This window comes from Parasteatoda tepidariorum, chromosome 4 (genome assembly GCF_982258835.1).
Source record: "Parasteatoda tepidariorum strain Cologne lab strain chromosome 4, Ptep-v5.0, whole genome shotgun sequence".
NCBI lineage: Eukaryota > Metazoa > Arthropoda > Arachnida > Araneae > Theridiidae > Parasteatoda > Parasteatoda tepidariorum.
In genome coordinates, this window is record NC_141758.1 from 9577037 (window position 1) to 9599180 (window position 22144).

Genomic DNA, 22144 nt, shown 5'->3' on the forward strand with positions numbered 1-22144 from the left:
ACCCTTGGGTAAAAATAGTCAAATATTTGCCAAATTTTCTTTGTAGTTATTTACCGTTTTTTTTTAATTATTATGGTGTGTCTGGAGCAGTTGGCATCTCTTAACAAGTATACAGTAGAGTCACTTAATGGAAAATCTATTAAAAATAAGAAAGTGGTAGCAAATATATGTCTCAAAATTTTTTTTAATTAATTAATATGATTGATTTGTCATATTTACTTGTTTACCACTACAGATTCAATTCTCAAATATATATGATACATTTCTCTCAGGTACTTTTAAATTAGAATTTTGGGTCATGGTTCAACTGGTTCACTTCTTAAATAAAGTGCGCAAACTACCTGTAAAAAAGCTTTTGGAGGCTTTGTGATGTAGGAGGTGATGTATTATCACCGTTATATCTCATATGGATTATTGATTTAGTATGAAGCTGTTACTGATGAATTTTTTTAAAAACTAATATATTTGTTTGCTGTTGGGAATTAAATTATAATAAACATCACGAAATTCACGACACAATATTTCATGGTTAAAGATTTTCATTAAGCATTGATAAATTCGGCAGCCTTACTTTAATATAAAACTTGAATGATTAAATTTTAAAAATTCTCTAGTAAATGTGCTGATAATATAAATAATAAATTTCTAGATTTGAAGAACCTTTACATCCCCAGGAGACATGTGATTATTCTTCTTGGATGTTTTGGCATGCTGACAGTCTACACCATGAGAATCAACCTTAGCGTCGCAATAGTGGCCATGACGAACCATACGGTCATGAGTCCTTTTAATAGCTCCATCAGTGAAGTTTCAGAATGCCCAAATCTTATTGAAATTCGTTCCACGGATGAAGTCCTCGCCTACACAGTAAGAAAACAATACATAAATATGCTTTGGCTATATTGATACAATATCAGAAAGCACTCTGTTTTGCGGATATAATCGTGTGGGCTGATGAAAAGATTATATCTTTTTTTTCCGGTTTTTTTTAAATAAAATTTCATTCTTTCTTCTTTTTTTTAAACTGTTGTTTATTATTTTTTTACTTATTATTTCCCTACCTTTTTTCATATGTCTATAACTTTTCTTTGTTTTATGTTCATTTTGAACTATTATATATATATATATATATATATATATATATATATATATATATATATATATATATATATATATATATATATATATATATATATATATATATATATATATATATATATATATATATATATATATATATATATATATAAAAGGAATACATTTATTTTTTCTTCTTCTTTCTTTTCGTCTTCTTCTTATACCTCATAGTTTCGTATGGAGCATAGTGCATTTTCACGACTCTCCATCTCAACGTGTTGGTGGCCAAACACTTTATTTCTCTCTATGTTTTGTCCATTTTATTCAATTTGGAAACCGTCGTTGAACAGTCGACCCAATTTTGGGATTACGACTGCTAATGAACTTCTTACTAACTAACGCAGATACTTTTTTACGTCGCACAAGACGTAAATAAAATTCGTCTAGTCGTCAATATAGTCAATGCACAATGCTGCACAATAGGCTATCGCAGGCGGTTTGGCAAGCCTCCCTGAGGATGATCCGAAAACATACTTTTGAAGCTTTGCAGAGGGAATGGCTTCCTCGCTATGGTACCCCGAAGACCTGTGTGCAAAATATACTTTAAGGTAAAACAGTTTAACGAGGACTTATGCCGCTCACTTTCGGTACCTAGTCAGGCTGATCAAAGTAGTCACCCACCCCGCTAATTGACCTAAGTCAGTAATGCTTGAGTTCTTTGTTCTACAAGAACTGTGTCTTTACAATCAGTCCACAGCAGACGAAAGTACATTCATTACTTGCTAATTAATAACTTGATCACAATTTATATTGTCTTGGCAGTAGATATTTTGTTGCATTATTAAAAACAAGAATACATTTTCTTTCCAGGGAGACAAATACAACTGGAATTCTAGAACTCAAGGTGTCATTCTAGGTGCATATTATCATGGATACGTTGTTACTCAGTTACCAGGTGGCATTCTGGCTGAAAAGTTTGGCGCTAAATGGGTGTTTGGCGGTGGTGTGCTGGCAACATCAATATTTTCCTTGTTAACTCCGTTAGCTGTCAGTTGGGGTACAACTGCTTTTATTTGTGTTCGAGTGCTTCAAGGTTTTGCTGACGTAAACATACTCATCATTAAATTTTCAATCCTTACCCATCTGCATTTTGCGCAAAATTTAATTTCTACATCTAAAGAATTTGAATGATTTTTATAATCCATAGTTTATGAAATACTGCATGAAACACCTTAGCCTATTTCTTGAGTTAGAGGTATAATCGTCCAAGTACACTTCCAAATAGTAATTCTTCAAATTTGTGCTAAGAGATTAGTGCTAAGAGAAACAGTTATTCCTCTTTGAAATTTATTTAAACTAGTGGGCTGCTCCCCGTGCTCGCTAACGCTCGCCAACCCCCGAAAATTGCTACGCAATCTTATATGGTTTGCTTCGTAAACCAAGCTCGCTTCTAACTTAGGTACATTGCAAATGCATAAAATTCTAAGAATTCAAAACAATAATTCAAATCCTTATAACAACTTTTTTTTAGAAAAATTACATCTTTTTAGTAAAAACTAAGTGATTAAATTAAATTTGAATTCAAATAAATGGGATATTAATACAAATATAATTGCGATAATATATATCAGATATTTTAATAACTATTTGATTTTATTATTATTACAAAAATATCAAAATATATTTTACTTGTTATTAGAGAGTCAGAAAAAATATATAAGAAAGACGTCGGCATCCCATCTGCATCAAGGATGAAAAGGAAATGTAATTCGATTCTAGGAGGTCAAAACTTTTAAGCTGAAACCCTAAAATCAGAGTAAAATTAACCATTTGGACTCCGATGCCCTCTTTAATAGATGTTGCCAACGGATATTATTAATTGCAGCTCGATTTGAGAATCACGTAAAACAAATATATATAAATATTTTTAGGCCTAATATGACGCTATATCACCATTTAAAATTAAAATAAAGCTAAAACTAGAAACCTTCATGCAAATTCAACTAGAAATTTTCTGCAACTGTTTTTTGTTTTAAAATATTTTTGTAGCTTATCTCAGTGTCTCCGGGCCTAAGCCTTTGAAAAATAAAATTGTGGAAATAAAATTTTAGTTAAAATTTGTGTATAGTACCATGTTTTACAAATTACAGGGGATCTATCCCCATTTTCGGCTTGAAACTTACTTTAAATCGATGAGTACTCACAACGGGCGTCATAAAATAATAAAAAAACGAAGGAATTTCTCCTCAATTTTTTATAAACAAGCAATAATAAGAGAGACTTAAAGTAAACAAACAAGTTTCCAAATATTTACTTAACTATCCGAGACCTGAACTAAGTTTCCTTGTTCTTTACAGGGTGTAACAGCACCTTCAATTCAAATCGCCATAAGCAAGTGGTCGCCAAAAATGGAACGTAGTCGAGTTTCAACAATTATTTTCTCAGGAGTCATGGCTGGTGAAGTTATAGCGATGACACTTTCAGGGTTGCTATGCAGCTTAGATACGTTTGGCGGATGGTCATCTGTTTTTTATTTGTTTGGTAAGCATATAAAAATACTGATAAACTCTGATAGAAGTTACCTTATTAAAATAATTACAAACTTATCTTGTATTTCAGGGGGGATTGGTGTTGCATGGTGCATGTGTTGGTTTCTCTTTATGTATGAAACACCAGGTATGCATCCAAGTATCTCCAAAGAAGAGTTACTTTATATTGAACAAAACCAAGATGAACCATCAGAAAAGGTTTTAGTGTTTATAATATGTATCTTTAAACATAAATTTTCAAAAGTGCTTATGTTAGAAAGCAAAAGATATTGTGACGTTTATAGTCACTCAAAATTAAAATCACGAGAAAGGGCTACAATTAGAGTTCTAGAACATCACAAAGTCTTAAGTGACCTCAAAAAATGTTTGAGGTTACTCCCTCGAACCATTAAGAATGAGACGTAGTAAGTGAAGATCCGACCATAAGATCAAAAATTATTCAGAGAGTTGTTAGTTTTTTTTTTTTTTTTTTTTTTGCTCGCGGCAAAAAATTTGGTTTTGAAAGTTTCAAAACCAAGTTTTACTCACTGTTTGAAATCAATAATTCAAACATATATTTACAAAATTTCCTTTTTAGACACTTATCCTTTGAAGTAAACCATCGGTGAGCCATTTTTATTCTGAATACAGCTTCAAATGCGATTTTTAGAAAATGGACACAGCTCAGAAAATGCCTCTTTTCAATATTAAACCCAAATTTAACAACTATTTCAATCTAAATCCAAATAATTGTTTTAATCCAAATTTCACAAAGAGTAAACTTTCGTACACGCTTTTTCAGACACTAAACATAATCAATATGGGGTAAAACTTCAGCCTACGGGATCAGGAGGGTTCATACGTATCTTTTCAAGAATCTCTTCGTACTCAGAATCGTAAACGATTAAGTGATTTATGAAAAAATATTTAAATTTGTACAACGGCAATTTAATAACACTATTATGAATAAGATTCTTTTCAACCTTTCAAGAACTCCTGACTTTTTATATCTTTTCAACAGAAACTAATTTTAAAATGATGTTTAGATAAATGAGAAACATCAACTTACGAATTCATTTAGATTTACTCTATAATAAAAGAGCAATCTTCATACGAGAATTTATATATATATATTTTGAACAGCAGACCCAATTTTAGGTTTACGACTACCGATGTCCAATTCCGCAGCCTTGTAATTTTGAACCCAATCCAAGAGACAAGGGAACTCCTGGAACTATTGGGAGAAAATTTCCTTCGTAGAGGATTTTTTGATGAAACTTACCCGCATTTGCGTTACATTAAGAGGAAAACCACGAAAACCTCCCATGGTTCGCATGAAGACAACCCGTAAATCCTATATTCACATTTTTAACACGCATTTTGAACTGTGTTCATTTTTTTAAAGGCTCATTTCAGCTTTTTCTAGCAAAAAAAAAAGTTCTCCGTCGAAATTATTCTTTCTCTGATATTTTTTATTTATTTATGAATTTATGGACTCTTTCCCAATAACCGTACTAAGCTGGAAGCTTTGTAATTATTTAATTTTAATATTTTAGAAAATCCCAATCCCTTGGAAAGAAATAATAATGTCCGCACCTGTATGGGCTTTTACCTTTGCTATGATAGGACACAGTTTCGGCTACCTCATGTTGATGACAGAGTTACCAACTTATCTAACCACAATTCTTCATTATGATTTGGCAGCGGTAAGTGATTTTAACATGTAAAAGATCCTTCTCTTCAAAATACGAAATAAGTTTTCTTTACATTTACAGGGCTGCCAACTTCTTAAGCTTTTTGTAAAAAACAATTTTCAAGTGATATCTAAGTTTATGCTTTAATTCATTATATTTTTCTTAAACTAACTTATTTTCCGGACCACTACGTATAAATGATTTAAAGGTTCATATACAACGCCACTTAGAGTACGAGCCTTTAATTTGTTAGGAAAATTACCAAACATTTTGGAAGATTTGGTTATTAAATGTCTACTACTCTATAAAATATTTTGCTGAAAATGTAGTAGTTTGCAGGCATGCATTTAAACTTGCTTTACGGAATGATCATCATTTTTATCTCCTTTAATAATTATTTTGATTAAAATTAATTTTTATTTCCATTAAAAAATTTTCATAGTTTTAAATAGTTTTTCTTATTTGTTTAACAAATTTTATTTAAGGTTACTTTTAATAAAATAATTCTGCTTTTTTTTATTTTCCAATGTTCTAATGTGGAAAGTTAAGTCGAGGTAAATTACGCAGAAAATAAGTTACTTTCATTATAGGTTGACAGAAAAACAACAACTTGATCACATATAATACAAAATTACTATACATAAGACAAATTTAAATATCTATAGCCCATTGTGAAACTCTAGTGTGACGTTAATAAAGTACATACCTTCTTACAAACGTATTTGGATTCATAATCCTCAAATAGGTGGGAAGTAGCCACAATCTGGAAAGCATAATCCTTATACTTTCTAGCTTCCTTATACTTTATAGTTTAAGCAGGAGTGCTGTCCTTTATTGTTAATCACATAGTTGAATTCATTGATCTCTATTTTTGAGAAACTATTTAACCGATTCTTTTCAAATTTGGATTTAATCATTTAAAATTGTGTAGGTTTAACTGGTGTAAGAATTTACTTATCTTCATTTAAAAACTTTTATCACCCTTAGTAAATTAAATAATACAAAAAATATTTCTTCATGAAATTATATTTGGGTAATCGAGTTTTATGTTCGACGTCAAAATATATCAATTGGCTATAATAACTCCTTATGAATGTTGAAATAAGGAGAAACTATAATCAACATCTAGAGATCTAAAGTTTCGGTGGTGTTGAAATATGCCGAAAGTGTAATCAACATTAGGAGATATAAAGTTTAGATGTTGAAACACGTAGAAAGTGTAATCAACATTAAGAAAGCCAAAAATTCTATTTGAAATACGCAGAAGTTGTAATAAACATCTAGAGATCCAAAGTTTTGACCACCCTCATGCCTAAATTATGGGTACCCTATTTTCCAGAAAACGACTACCCTTCCTCTAACAGTTCAAAGGTCAAGTATACAAATCCATCGAGAAAAATGTAAATTTAATCAGAGAAGGTTTGTTTTTTGAGTCTGATTCTTCAACTTAAAAGTTAACACAAATTAATTCGCATATTTGAGGTTAGGTTCTTGAATCATTATCACTGAGTTCCAACACGTGAAACTCCGATCACTAGATCGTAAGTTATTTAGGGTGTATATTTATGAGCATTTGTATTCAATTCTTTAGAATGGGTTCCTGTCTGCAATTCCTTTTATTCTACAATTGTTTGTTTCATGGATTGCATCATGGGCTGCTGATAAACTAAGGAAGGCCAACAAGTTTTCCATCACATTCATTCGAAAATTGTTCAATACTATAGGTGAGAATTCAGTATTTTATTTTATTTTAATTTTTTATTAATAGTACAGAACACAGTTCGTAACACTTTTACACTCATTATCTCCTCTACATGTAAGGCTACAAAACTTCAAAAAAATCGCTCTAAATTAACCCTTTGCAATCGGGGGAACCTCTCCGATGCCTTAACTCCACTCTGAATGTTATAATTTATATATTTTATTGTTTAGTTGTTGTTGCTATTGTTGTCTGTCATTAAGGCAGAGGGGGTGCGATTATTCTTTTTTTCTGTGGCGCCATCTATGGGCAAGAATGCGTCTTCTGCCACACCCGTTAATAGGGCAAACCTATTTATACATTCATTCATTCGTCCACAGATTATAATTTGACCTGAACTAGAGAACGATTAATTTCCAATTCAGTACCCCCAGAGGTATTGGTTTGTAATGAGAAGATGTAGAAATTTGTAACCCGACAGATTTAACGTGCACCAGTCACTATTTACTATACAGGGAGTATTCAGCAGGCTGGATTCGAACGCCAGTTCTCACAAACAGGAATGTAGGTCTCTGCCAACCAGGCTGTTCCGACCCTTATCATTTAGTAACTAAATTATTTCATGGTGTTATATGATGATTATACTATCTGCAGATTTTGTCTTGTAAGCTCTTCATAGTTACATCCATTTTTATAATTGTATATGGAATCTCAAAACGGTTGAATGTGATTAGTAAGGGTGCATAGCCCTTATGTAGAATTAGGCTTTTTTAGGTACATATATAATCCGTACGCTTACCCTTCTTTTGACGGAAATGGGGATGATTTGAGGGGAGATAAATGAAGTGAAACTTCTAATGCGACTTCCAACAAGGTTGCGTTAAATGTTTAACGCTACCATGGCAACGAGCGGCCTGTGATTCTTGCAGGAAATTTTAATGTGAATTTCTCGCTACCTGAAGCTGAAACATTATTAACCTTCCTTAAAGACAAATTTGGATTGGAAATGATAAATGGTGGGAATGATCCAGCAACCAAAGGGGGAACTACCATTGATGCAGTTTTTGCAAGAAATATTCAAAAAATAGAACTCAAATATTTCGTATCTTACTTTAGTTATCATAATCCCATTGTAAATGTTATAGATTTGGATATTTCTCCACTCGAAAATGATAATGATCGCATCTTTTAGATGCGATCAATTGCGAATTGTAAGCAATGTTAATAAAGTTTGTCTTAAAGAAACAATATGATATCACTAAAAATCAATTTCTACCCCTTCCTATTTTCATTTCCACATTACGAAGTTTCACTTCTTCCGGGCTGAGAGACTCCACGCACAATTTTTGATTTAACGTTTCTGATGTATTTTTTCACGATGAATTGAATAAGAGAATCCCGTAATGATCAAACTAATAGTTTAAAAGTTATAAACGTTTCACGTACTAAAAGCAATATACAAAAATAATCAAATAAGCAACCAAACAATTTTTTATTTGTTTACGAACCTGTCATTATAATTAAAACAAGTGAGGCTTTGCTTCCTTTGCCTTTTTTATCACTGAATTAAATGAGACTATACACAAGTCAATAGAAACAAATAGTTGTAGTAAGAGATTTAATGTATAAAAAATACTATTTTGGCACTAACTTTACTGTATTAATTATAGTTAATTTTTTTATATACTAAACATTATTGATTAATAGGAATTGATTGATTTAGGAACTATTTGTAAAGAAAACATTTTGTAGTTCAGAATGTTCAAATTAGGTTATTATAATTAATTTTTCTTAGGTATGACGGCGCCAGCTATTTGTTTATTGGCTATAACACAATCTGGTTGTCGTCCCGAACTCATAGTTGCCTTACTGTCCATTGGATTAGGAATTGATGGTTGTGTATTTTCAGGATATAACATTACCACTGTGGATATGACGCCTAACTTTTCTGGTAAGTTCAAGATAAATGAAGCATTTTAAAAAGGAAATTTGCATGGGATGTTATAATGGAAAAATTTAAACTTATATGTTAGTTTGTTTTTCCTACTATTTTAGATTATAAACTTCATGTCTTGTTTCAAGTTAGTATTACTTTTAAAAACTTTATCAAATATATTGTTTAATCGCTTTAGGAACTATTTATGGCATAGCAAACACAATCGCTAGCTTGTCTGGTGTTATAGCGCCAATGGCGGTAGCGTATTTCCTACATAGTGGAGTAAGTTGGATTTCTCTTATATTATCAATGCTAAGAAAAATAATAAAATACGGGGTAGAGCGGCTGTAGTTCAGGGATGGAGAGTTTGCCTCCCAAAGAAGTGACCCAGGTTCGAATACCAACAGGGACTGGCTGATACGAATTCTGCTCTCGACTGGCACTGGCTAACGTGAAATATCCTCAGTGGTAGCAGGATCATGGGTTAAGGTTTCGTTGTTCTCCTCTTCATTTAACGCAAAAGAGGGTTAGTTCCATCAAAAAGTCCTCCGTGAAAGCTAGTCTGTCCCAATCTTGATCCAAGAGTTCCCTCGTCTTTTGTTTTGGGTTGAAAATTATAAGGCTATAAAGTTGATCATTGATAGTCGTAAACTCAGAATTGGGTCTGCTCTTCAACCCAGGTTAAATAAAAAAGTTAATAATTATGGGTATGACAGGGATGTAAATAATAGAAAGTTAGCTATTGTAGATTAAAAGAAGAATAAAAAAAATTGATTTTATTAAAATTGTTTCGGTCAATAATTATGAAAACAAAAAACAATTTGCACAATTAAACAAAATGCGAAACAAATTACACTATTTAAATATTTGGAACAAATATATTTTTTAAAATTTATTTCCTTAACTGTTACGTTTAAGTCCTGCAGTGGATTGATCGTAAAGACATGAATTCCCTTTTGAGCATCAAAGTCAAGCAACGCTGGCTGCTGTCAGTAAGCTAGTGGGAGACTTTGATCAGTCTGCCGTAAGAACTGAGGGTGCGTGGTATTGGTCCACGTTAAACTGTTCTACCGTAAAGTGCTCGACTTCGCGCGCTGGTCGTCGGACTACCAAAGCAAGAAGGCCATCAAAATTGTGATGGCATGTGATAGCAATCTCTGTGATGTTTTCCAAGCCGTCGCCAATAACCCATTGTGTAGCTCTAGTGAAATATAAATAAAGTACCTACCTACCTGTTACGTTAAAATACGAAATATAGTTATTAAAAATGCCTTTTAATTTTAACGTACATAAAAAATAAAATAGAAAAAAGATAAGCTCTGCTAATGTTCTTTAATATTTCTTTTTTCATGCGAAAAATAGTCAATATCAGTCAATTTTATACTATGCATTAAAAATTAATTAAAAACAATCACATAAATTTATTATTCATGATTATAAAAAATGCACTAGATTTATTTTTACTTTTTTCTACAATGCTATAAACTAAATATGAACTAAATTTGAAAAATAAAATAAAATATAAAGGAAACTCGTCTGATTTCCGTTAATTTCTGTTTAATATTCGCCATGTTTTCTCGCAATTAGTTATTTTCTCTCTAAATTATTAGTAACACTCCATAAGTTAAGTTTGGAAATGCTTTTTTAAGTATTTTTGTAGCAATAAACTTACAAAACAATACACTTACAAAGCACACTAAGCTCATTTAAGCTACACTAAAAGTGGCATAGTTTCAATATAGGTCACTGGAATATTATCCAGTGGAAGTTTGGAGTAAATTCGACTGGTTAGAAAACAATATCACGCTGGCTCCAGCTAAAAACAGAGCATTCACACAAAGGTCATAGCATGGATACCAGCTTAGTACGCCACTCGTACACACAAGTCATCGCGTGGATGCCGTCTTAGTACGGCACTCGTACTCACGAGTCATTGCGTGTAGGACTGCTTTGTATGGTTCTCGTACGCACAGATCATCGCATGAACGCCGGCTTTGTATGGTTCTCGTACGCACAAGCATATATGGCAGTACTTTTACTTTCGTTACTTGTACCGCCGGTACAAGTAAAAAGTACGTACTTTTACTTGTACTTCGTTACTTTTTAAATATAGTACTTTTACTTGTACTTTCGTTACTTTTTTAGGGAAAAAGTACAAGTATTTGTAACGGAAATCTCGAATGAAATCGTTACTTTTTTCTAAAACTCGGTAAACTTTCCAAAAAATTTTAATATCTAATTATTCATAAAAATGTTATACTTCATATAAATTTTAATATCTAATTGTTTTCTATTTATAAAATAGCATTTTATATTTATTTGAAAAATTTTTCATTCATTAAAATATGTTAATTAAAAATTTTGTTAACAATGTGTGCGCATTGGATGCTTTTATAAATAATTTAAATAACTAATTTCATATTACTATTACAAAAAATTTTGGCGCAAGTTTTACATTTTTTAACATTAAAGTATTAAATTATAAAAACAATGCTTTATTTAATGGAAATATATTATGCATTAAAAAAAATCGAAAATATTATAATTTTTTTTATTTTGCAACAAAATATTTTTTTTGGAATTATATTTAACGTAACATATATACTATTACGTAAACGCATTAGTTATTCATATCATAAAATTTTAAAATCAAACTTTTGTTCATAATTTTTGATTATGAGTGGATTTAGTATTGCACATCGTTATTACAAATCCAAAAATTGCAGTTATGAAATTATATTTGAAAACAAAATGCAATTTGTAGTTTATTGGATTTATAGGGGTTTCCTGTATATGAATGCATTTTTTTTTAAATTTATTTTCTAACATAAGTTATAATGCTTATTAAATTTATCGAACAAATTAATTTATTTATTAAATAAAGTTTCCGAAAATAAAAACAAAATTTAAAAAAAAAATTTTATGGTTCAAAAATTAACATAAATGTAAGCTCCTTTTTATATGTTAACAGATAATTTTGATTTCTGGTTTGGTTGCTGGGTATTTTAAATGTTCACTATTGAAGGAACTTTGTAACATTCGAATTAGATTTTGTTCCGTAATAATATGATTTCTACCACTTTTATCTTTCTTTTTAAAATTTAAATAAATTAACAAATATTTATTTTGAATTAGCAAAGATAAATTTTTATTTAAATTGAAAAAAGACTCTCTTTAATTTAATATAAACTAGGGAATAGTTAATAAGACTAGGAAAAGAATAATGAACAGTAGTTTCCGTAAATTTTGATATACATTTCTCATTAATCAACTATATTGAGGTTTATGAATTATAATTGTGTACTATAGGTCGCGCCAACGATATTTTAAAGTTAGAGGGACTTGCTTGCTCGTAAAAATTTAACCAGTTTATTTCTTTTCTTTGAAGCAGTTTTCAAATTTTAGATAAAATTTCTTTTTCGTGCAAATCCATAAAAAGTTTGATACTAAAATTATATTTGATTTTAAAATTATATTATACGATTATATAATAAAATTATATGATAATATTCTTCCGAATTTAAAAATAAATTATTGTCCATAACTTTCAAAATTAAAAATAATTAAATAAATAACAACAATTTTTCAAAAACATTAAAGAACATAAGAATATTATTCAATAAAATTTCAGGTCATTTTGAATTTTCGATTTCCTAGAAATGTACTTTTAAATCGTTGCTTTTTTGTTTAGTACTTGTACTTTTACTTGTACTTTTTACTCGTTACTTTTTAAAATAAGAACTTTTTACTTTTTACTCATTACTTTTTTTAAAAATACTTGTACTTTTACTCGTTACTTTTTAAAAGTAACGTTGCCATGCATGCGCACAAGTCATCACGTGGACGCTGGCTAAATACGGCGCACGTACACATAGATCATCGCGAGGATGGTGACTTAGTACGGGGCAAATACTCAAAAGTCATCACGTGAATGCCTGCTTAGTACGGCACTCGTACAGGCAGTTTAGCGAGTGGACGTCGATTTCGTCCGGTACAAATACATGACGTGGACGCCGGTTTAGTACAGCAAACAGGTCATCGAGTAGATGTCGACTAAATAAAGTGGGCGTAACGAATAGGTTAAATGTCGATATTTTTGCTCTGCATCGCAAAATATAAAAACCGCTCTTATTGGCTGTAGGGATCATAGATCGTATTGGCGACAACTCGGAACAACAATCGCCAACACATGTTCCCTTTAACCAATAAAAGTCAGTTTTTTTTCTTCTTAAAAATTCTTTTCTTTTCGGCTAAAAACATGTTTTAACCACTTTTTTGCAAAAACAAGTAATTTATTAACATTAATTTCCTCTTCAGACCACAATAGAAAACTGGAGTAAAGTATTCTACACAACTGTGGCTATTTATTTCATTTGTTCTGTCACATTCATTGTTTTTGGATCTGCTGAACTGCAACAGTGGAATTCTGAAAAAATAAAGGAAAAGAAGATAAAGGACAACACTACGTGCGTCACGAATCCTACTTGTGTTCTAAATCACAGAGCATCATCTCTGGAAACATTTAGGTGCTGATGACGAAGCAATGAACCTTGGTTGAATTGTCTACTTCTAAATCACAGCTTTAGTAGCATAGCTGTCCACCCAGAAGAAACAGAACATTTTAAGTGGTAGCCAAATGACAATAAAGCTAAACTGAATTACTATTGCCTATCCTGAAAAACTTCTCAATATAATAAGTTGTGTATCTGTGTTTAAAGTATTTGTATGTAGTGATGGAAAAAATCATTCTAACTTTAATTTAATAAAGCAGTTATAAAGTATTAAATCGTAAAATTTTAATAAACATTTGTAATGAACTTTCATGAAGGGGTGTTAAAAAATTTTGACTTGCAATGTGGACGTTGAGATTAAAAGGGGTTGTGGAACCTATGCAGGGATGTCTACTGCTCCGCTTTTTGACACAGTTTTAATAAACTGGTAGCGAATTCTACAGTAAAATTTGCAGAATACAGGACTAAATATTTACGAAGTTTTTATTTCCATATTCGGAAATATAAGTGATTTCAATTTCATTAATTCAGATTGACATTTTATTTTAGAACGTGTGGTAAAACAACTAACGTCAGCAACATCGATGTCTGTGTAAAGTGTATTAGATTTGAGGACAAGGCGAAAAGATTTTAATCCTGGATGATGATCACTGGAAAAAAAAGTGACGAATTATTGGGTGAAAAAATACCCCTGTTCCATCGCATACAGTATTTTTAATATCTTTAAATTTGATGCTAATTGAAAACCTACAGCTAAATCATACGAAGAAATGAGCAAGTAATAAGCGATAAATAACAGAGTGTACAGTCTTAAGTTTTGTTGCTCATTTCTAACAGTTTTTCATACAGATACATATATCTGCATGTAAAACCAAGAAAACCTAAGAAACCAACCTAAGAAAACCAAACTTTTTCAATTTGTTTTAATGACATAACGATTTTTCTTCTATAATTAAACCTTTTAAATGCAAATAGAGTTCGGGTAAATCTCTCGATTTTAGTTTATTTTGAGAGGGAAGATCTATCGTTAGGGATTCCAGGGCTACCAACTTTCTACGTTTTCTGCAAAAATTTATTCTAGTGGTATCTAAGTTAATGTTTTAATGCTTTACTTTTCATTCATTTATAGTTATTTTCCACGCCACTACATATAAATGATATAAAAATTCATATGCAACCCCACTTTATTGAAGCTTTATCGAATAAAGCTACCATAATGTTGCTCAACACAAAATGTTTTCATGCAATGATTATAAATTATTTATCACGATGTAGGGTTAGGGGCCGCTGCGTCGCCCAGGCACCCAATCTTTTCGTAAATAAATAAAGAAAGAGGCTCTATCGCAATGAAAATTTTAAAATGCTGGAAAAATTACCAATACTTTTGGAAGCTTCGGTACATAATTGTCTCATCATCATCATCATTGTTGGCCAGGCAGCCCAATGTGAGTTAAAGCCTTCCTCTGAAGATTTTTCCATGACGACTTCCGATATATTTTAGATCTCCAATTTTTTTTCATTAATTGCGAGAAAACCAAACTGCACTGAGTCAGCCCATCTCAATCGCGGCCTTCCCCGCTTTCTTTTTCCAGTGGGTCCAAAAAGCAGTATCTTTTTTATTGTGTTGTCGTCACGCATTCGAATAACGTGGGCGATCCAATTCATTCTATTTATTTTTATGTATTTAATAATATCAAGTTGTTTATAAATTTTGTACACATCAATGTTAAATCTCCTTCTCCAGTTAATGTTTTCATTTAAACCACCGTGTATACCCTGCAAAATCTTTCCCTCAAATATTGCGATACAGTTTTCATCCTGTTTTAACATTATCCAAGCTTCAGAGGCGTGTGTCAAAACCGGCCGGACAAGAGTTTTGCAGGTTAAGAACTTTGTTTTTCTAGAAAGAAACCTAGATTTAAGACGTTCACGCCGCAGCGGGTCACCGGTGGCCCGCGCTAGATTGTTTCAACGGGCGGCGCGTACCACAGGTGGCGCACCGGAGTAAAAACTGGTAACAAATAAATTTCATTCTTTAGTTTTTTTCCGGGAATAATTAAAATCCATAACTACCAATTGTTTTTAACGGATGCAATTTTTTAATTGAATTGCTTCTTCGCCGTGATAAATTTCCTTACAGTGAATTGTTGTTGTTGAGAACAGATTAACTCCTCCCGAATATTATCTAATATTGAAATAGTTCTTCTACCAGTATTTTTCTCTTTTCCGTCCCGCTTTCAGGCGCAACACCCGGCGTGAACGTGTTAATAAATCTTCTCAGCCCATAATTGTCTACCACTCTATAAAATCTTTTACAAACATAACATTAACGCAACTTTGTTAATTCTTTTTCTTGAAAATGGGGGAAGGTCCAAAATTTATTTTACTTTTTTGTGTGTTAGCAGATACATTTACCTGTAACGTGGAACAGTTAGTTTTTCAGAGCAACAATGCTGTTTTAAAAGAAGCTAAATTTTAAATAAAAGGAAAATTTTGCATTGTTTGAATGGCTACTAACAGCTTGAATAACCCAAGAAAATGCTGGATTACAGTACCTGTTCTAATAGTGAATTTTAATAAATAGTAATAACGAAAAGAATCGGAACTTGTTGTTTAACTTAGACTTTCAGATCAGAAATACCCCCAAATACTGCATTTTTCACTAACTTTGAGCATAACTCCAAAAGGCAACAATTTTCCAAGGTACACAGAAATTCCAAGGTACATGTCCATAACTAGGCAGCGATATATTAGCATTACGGAAAACAAAATTTTGGGACATTGTTGCTTTCTTATAAAACGTAAAAAAAATACAGAATGAAGGATATTGCTGGCAGGCAGACAACAACATGTTTTTTTTAAAATTTCAAATACAACAACCTTGGTGATTCTTGCTTGCGCAAAAAGAGTTACATAATGCTTTAAGCCAGCGGTTCTTAACCTATGGGTCGCGACCCAAAATTGGGTCGCGAAGCATATTTTTTGGGTCGCGCTGAGTCGAACCAAAAAAGTTAGTAATACGCCAAATAATAAGGCTTTGATCGATATTTCCCTGCAGACAATGTTTTCAAATATAATTGGGTTCGAATGCCATTTAATTTTGGTGTAAGTGATTTGCATGAGGAATTTGTTAATATTAATCAATTTCAAGAACAATTAATAGAAATACAAAGTGACCAAGCACTTCGATACAATTTCTACAAAAACACTGAATCTTTATGTGCTTTCTGGTTAAAATTAAAAACCGAAAAGCCAATAGTAATTGTTAAAGAAGCCCTAAAAGTATTATTGCCCTTTTCAACAACATATATGTGTGAGGCTGGTTTTTCGACTCTGTGTGTAATCAAAAACAATTACCGGAACAAGTTAAATCCTGAAATAGATATAAGGTGCTCCTTGACAAGTATTCAACCGAGGTTTGAAGATCTTTCAAAATGTATTCAAGCACAAGGTTCTTATTAAAACTGTATGACTTGCATTTAAAATTCAAATTTAAAAGATTTCACATATGTATTGATATTTCTTTTTTTTTCAGGATTAAGTTAAAATGTCAATTATTTTCAAAAAGTTATAATCATATTTTAATTTGGTCAATAAAAATTATTAAAAACACTAGATTATTAATTAAATTTTCCTTGGATCGAAAAGTACTTTTGTTTATCTTTATTATTAAAAAAATAAATAATAAATTTGTAAGTTAAAAAAATCATCATCAAAGGATTGAAATTTTTTTAAAAACACGATCTAAAATAAAGCAATGAAAAAATTTTGACTTTTTTTTGGGTCGCGACATGAACATATTTCTCAAATTTGGGTCACGGCTTAAAAAGGTTAAGAACCACTGCTTTAAGCGACCCGTGATGGCTCACGGGACAGAAAGTTCGCGTTCCAACGAGGTGGTAATTATTATTAAATAATTGTTTCACCATGCGAAAAGTTTAAAAAAAGAAATTGAATGCAACAAAATGGTTAAAATATTAAATCTGAAAATCTTAAGGGTTTCCTAATTTTCCTTTGAAAATTATTTCGCGCTTTAAAAGGAAGGAACTAACAAATGGTAACTTATTTCTCATTGGCTGAGAATGATGATTTCGTGTGCAAAGGGGAGTAGCTATCGCTATGACGCAAAATGGGCGGAGCGAGGGGACTTTGGATCTGATTCTTTAACGACGACGACCTGCTCCTTTCTTTCTCGGATAAAGTTAGATAAGGGTTGTGACGTAGTCAAAGGAAAACAAATATATGAAAATACAACTCCTATTTTTTCTGATAGATGGCAGCACTAAATTAAAAATAATTTCTAGGTAATTGAAATTTTTGTTGCCCTTAGAATAAATGTTTTTTTCCTCGTATATTTTTTATTTATTCAAATATAAAAGTATTTAAAATTTCTTTTCATTTAGGAAAGCAATATGATTAACATTATGTAAAAAAGAAATGTTTTCGAGTTGTTAACTGCGGTTAACAAGATTCTGAAATGCATTAATAAAGATAACGGTTTTCCACATTTCTTTTTTCCTCAGATTTATACATAAATAGAGGTGGAGGGAAATTTAAATATCATTATTTCTCTGTTGTGCTCTTGGCGGTTGCTCATAAAATTATTCTTCAGGCTTCCATTCAAAATGCAAGAAACGTTTGGAATAAACTACGAGGAGGTTTTCGTTTTGTAAAATACGAGCCATGTTGACGATGACGACAAGAACATATGACTAAAATAATTGCAACTGGAATAATACATCTTATTTTCGAGTGATAATTATTATCTAATCTTTTCACGTGTGCTAATTAATAATGGCAGATAAAAAGCCAACTTGATAAAACTGGACGAGAAACTGTTGCTTTCCGAATAATATTATGCCATAAAATATACAACCTTTAAAAATTTCAGTATCATTAACAAATGTGTTGTGCATAAAAAAGAAGATATCAGCATAATTATGATGTCAATAAAATATACTATTTTAAGTGAAAATTTCCTTTTAGGGTAGTATATTCAACCAGTGTTTTCATATGACCTCAGAAATCAAGACATGATAGGTCGGGTGACCGAGGAGGCCATATAATTTTTTCAATGTATTATGTATATAAATATATATAAATATCATATATATATATATATATATATATATATATATAAACTCAGCGGCGCGACAGCCCAAAGAGGTCAAAGGCCAACTGTGCCCAGCTCAGTTCTCTTGACCTTTGGGTTAAGGGGTGCAGGAGCATATGTTCCGGTCAGGTGGTCAGTCAAACGCGGAACCTCCAGTGTTAGTTCCCAAGCATGCTTGGTACTCATTTTATCGACCCACTGAAGGGATGAAAGGCTGAGTCGGCCTTGCCCGGCCCAAGGATCGAACCAAGGACCTGTGGCACGACAGCGCGAAGCGCTACCGCTCAGCCACCGGGCATATATATATATATATATATATATATATATATATATATATATATATATATATATATATATATATATATATATATATATATATATATATATATATATATATATATATATATATATATATATATATATATATATATATATATATATATATATATATATATATATATATATATATATATATATATATATATATATATATATATATATATATATATATATATGAAATGGTAATATAGTGAACGAAATGTTCGGTCCCGTGCTTTGCTATACATGGTTAATGTTATTTTTTGTGGATATAGTGCACCAAAAAAGTGAAGAAATTGCATATAAAGAACTTTTTTCTGTCTTCAACTGAATTTTTTTGTAATAATTTTGAAATTTCTACTTAAAAAAAAATACATATGCCGATTTTCAAAACCATTTATAGTGGGGAACGTGCATTTTTTCTTGTTTGCTTCTTTTATCTCACTTTCCCATCCCTAAACAAACAAAGCAGATGTTTCCAACCCAGGTTGGATCAATATGCATTTTCTGTCAGAGGGAATGAGCAATTATTCATTATTGGTCAAAGGGTTGGACACTAATATGTGTTGATAAGGCCCTCATTTCAACTTCTTTTTGCTCTCAGTTCAGTTTAAAAAATCATGCAAACAAGTGTCTCAAATTTAACTATGGCGAACAGTAAACGTAAAACGTTCGCCATTGATGATAAATTGGGCAAAATCAGAAAATTAAAAATGGATGCAATCAAGCTGATATTTGCAGGGAACCAGACTATGCCGGCGGCTCTATTTTCGCCAAATTACAGTCCCTGGCCATATTATTAGAAGCACTGTCGGATTTTATGTCAAATTATAATTATCGGTCGATGTTATACAGCTGTATAATCTTTACTCGAATGAAGCCGGTTTAAACATGGAGGACTTAGTGACTCGACAGACATAACGTGATTCGGTCACCATTTACTCCACGGGGAACCTTCAGTTGGTGGGGATCGAATCCACGACCTCTTGCACATTATTAGAGTTAAAACCTAATGCCCGAGAAAAAGTTTTACTAAGTTTAAAGGTATAACATGAAGAACCTATTTAAACTTTACATTCCATAGTTTTAAGAATCATATTACTTCAAACATTAAAATTAGCAAAAAGTATATATAAGCCTCATAATTTTATATAATTTAATTAAGTAAAAAAAGTTTTTTGACAACAGTTTTTATCAAAAAATTTTAAGTTTCAATAAAGATCCTTAGTTAGAAATTAAACAACGTAAGATAAAGAATACTTACAAAAAAAATTTTTTAAAAATTCTTCTCATTAGAATAAAAAACTTTCATGCTTTTATTTTTTTTTAAATATATAATTGGACCTAGAAAACCATTCTATAGAAAATTATAATTAAATAAGAAAAAAAAATTACAAGTAATATTCTTTATTTTTTAAATTATAACACTTACCTGCTTTATAAATAGAATTCCAAAATGATATGTTCTTCATTTGAAAACTTTATTCTCAAATAATATATACACAGATTAACTTTCAGATGACATACCACACAATAAAATTTTGTAATTGCAAGATCTCGATATGAATTCCAATATGTAACTTAAAAGCAGAACAGCTAAATTCTCGTTGAATTTTTGGCATAACACCAGAGCAGCAGAAGTTGCTCTAATGCGCCAATAAAGAGAAATCCTGTTGTTTGCACACAGTTATCTTTTGGATTCCTTGTTGCCTTGTTTTCTGATTTTTAGGGCTACGAAAAAGCGTCTTTGGGATTTGCCAAAAACAGAACAAGAGGCAAATTTATTTTTTCAGGAGCGAAATATTTTACCAAATTCCCATGACATGAAACTTTATCTTGGTAAAAAAAGTTTTGGAAATGTTATTTCATTTGGAATCCTATTTATTAGAGTTCATATGGCGACAGCATCAGGTGAAAGAAAATAGAGATTGTTTTGAGTCTATATTAAACTCTATATCGGCCCATTGTCCACCGAAATCCGATTGACTACTTTGATTTAAAATAAAGTGTTTTATTTTATGATTTGTAGCAAAAATTTTAGGCGTAGATTGGCGGCACTTAAAAACCGCCAACTGTATAGCTACGGTAGCTTTAATACGTACGTATCGAATTTTTATTTCATACTTTTCTGAATCATATTACTTCAAACATTAAAATATACAAGAAGTATACACAAACACATGATGTCATACGATTTAATTTTTCAAAAAAATATTTTGACAACAATTTTTATTGAAAAATTATAAACTAAAAAACGTAAAATAAGGAATTCTTAGGATAAAAAAACGATTTTATAAATTCCTCATATTAAAATAAAAAAAACTGTCATATTGTTTCTTTTTTTTATTCTTATAGTTCTAAAGGCCTGGTTTCTTAGGACAGGACGCCGTCAGCTGGAAATCAGCGCTAACCTTTGATTGGTCCATTTGTGAGCTTGATAGTATACGTCATCGAACGCTCATCTTGAACTACAATTGCCGTCCAACTCAACTGCAGTTGGATTACAACGTGACGTTAACCACAGAAGCAATGGTGGACAACATCCAACAGCACATTGAAATCAGCCAAGATTTTGATTTTGATATTAAACATAGCTTCTTCATTAAACATAGCACTCTTCATTTAGCTCAGCTATAATGTGTTTTTTCTTGGACAAAGTCATTATTTACTCTCTAAAACACTGGTCGACAATAACAAAATCAATATAAATTCAAAATAAATATTTGTTTACGTTATTAACGCATGCGCAATAAGAGATAATGTCTGCGTTGGACCAACTGCTCACGCTGAGCTAACAAAAAAGTATTTTTTTGGCGTCAGCTCTACGTCAACTTTCCGCTGACGCCCAGATAAGGCGCTAGTTCTAAGAAACCAGGCCTTGAGCTAACAAACCAGTATTTTGTTGGCGTCAGCGGGACGTTGACGTCACGCCGACGCCCAGATAAGGCGCTTGTCCTAAGAAACCAGACCTCAGACATATAAAACCATTCTGTAGAGAACTATCATCAAATAAGAAAAAATATTATTCACAAAAATAATTTTTATTATAAAAATCAGAACACTTACTTGCTTTATAAATCCGCAGAATTCCAAATGAAATGTTCTTCGTTTGAAAATTTTATTTTCAAATAATAATATATATATACATAGATTATCCCTTCATTACTTTTAGATAACATACCACACAGCAAAAGGTCATAATTGTAAGATCCCGATATGAACTTTAACATGTAACTTAAAAACAGAATAGCTGAATTCTAGTTGAAAT

General features: G+C 31.4%; 1 protein-coding gene across 1 annotated transcript; it reads left to right on the forward strand.

Moving 5' to 3' along the window:
• The first annotated feature begins 617 nt into the window (after positions 1 to 617).
• LOC147810643 (putative inorganic phosphate cotransporter) lies at positions 618 to 13694 on the forward strand. Its single transcript, XM_087160350.1, has 9 exons — positions 618 to 867; positions 1948 to 2181; positions 3435 to 3618; positions 3697 to 3824; positions 5162 to 5311; positions 6891 to 7023; positions 8794 to 8949; positions 9131 to 9216; positions 13252 to 13694. Exons 1-9 carry the CDS (start codon positions 709 to 711, stop codon positions 13465 to 13467), a joined length of 1446 nt encoding a protein of 481 aa, XP_087016476.1. The 5' UTR covers positions 618 to 708; the 3' UTR covers positions 13468 to 13694.
• The last annotated feature ends 8450 nt before the right edge of the window (positions 13695 to 22144 follow it).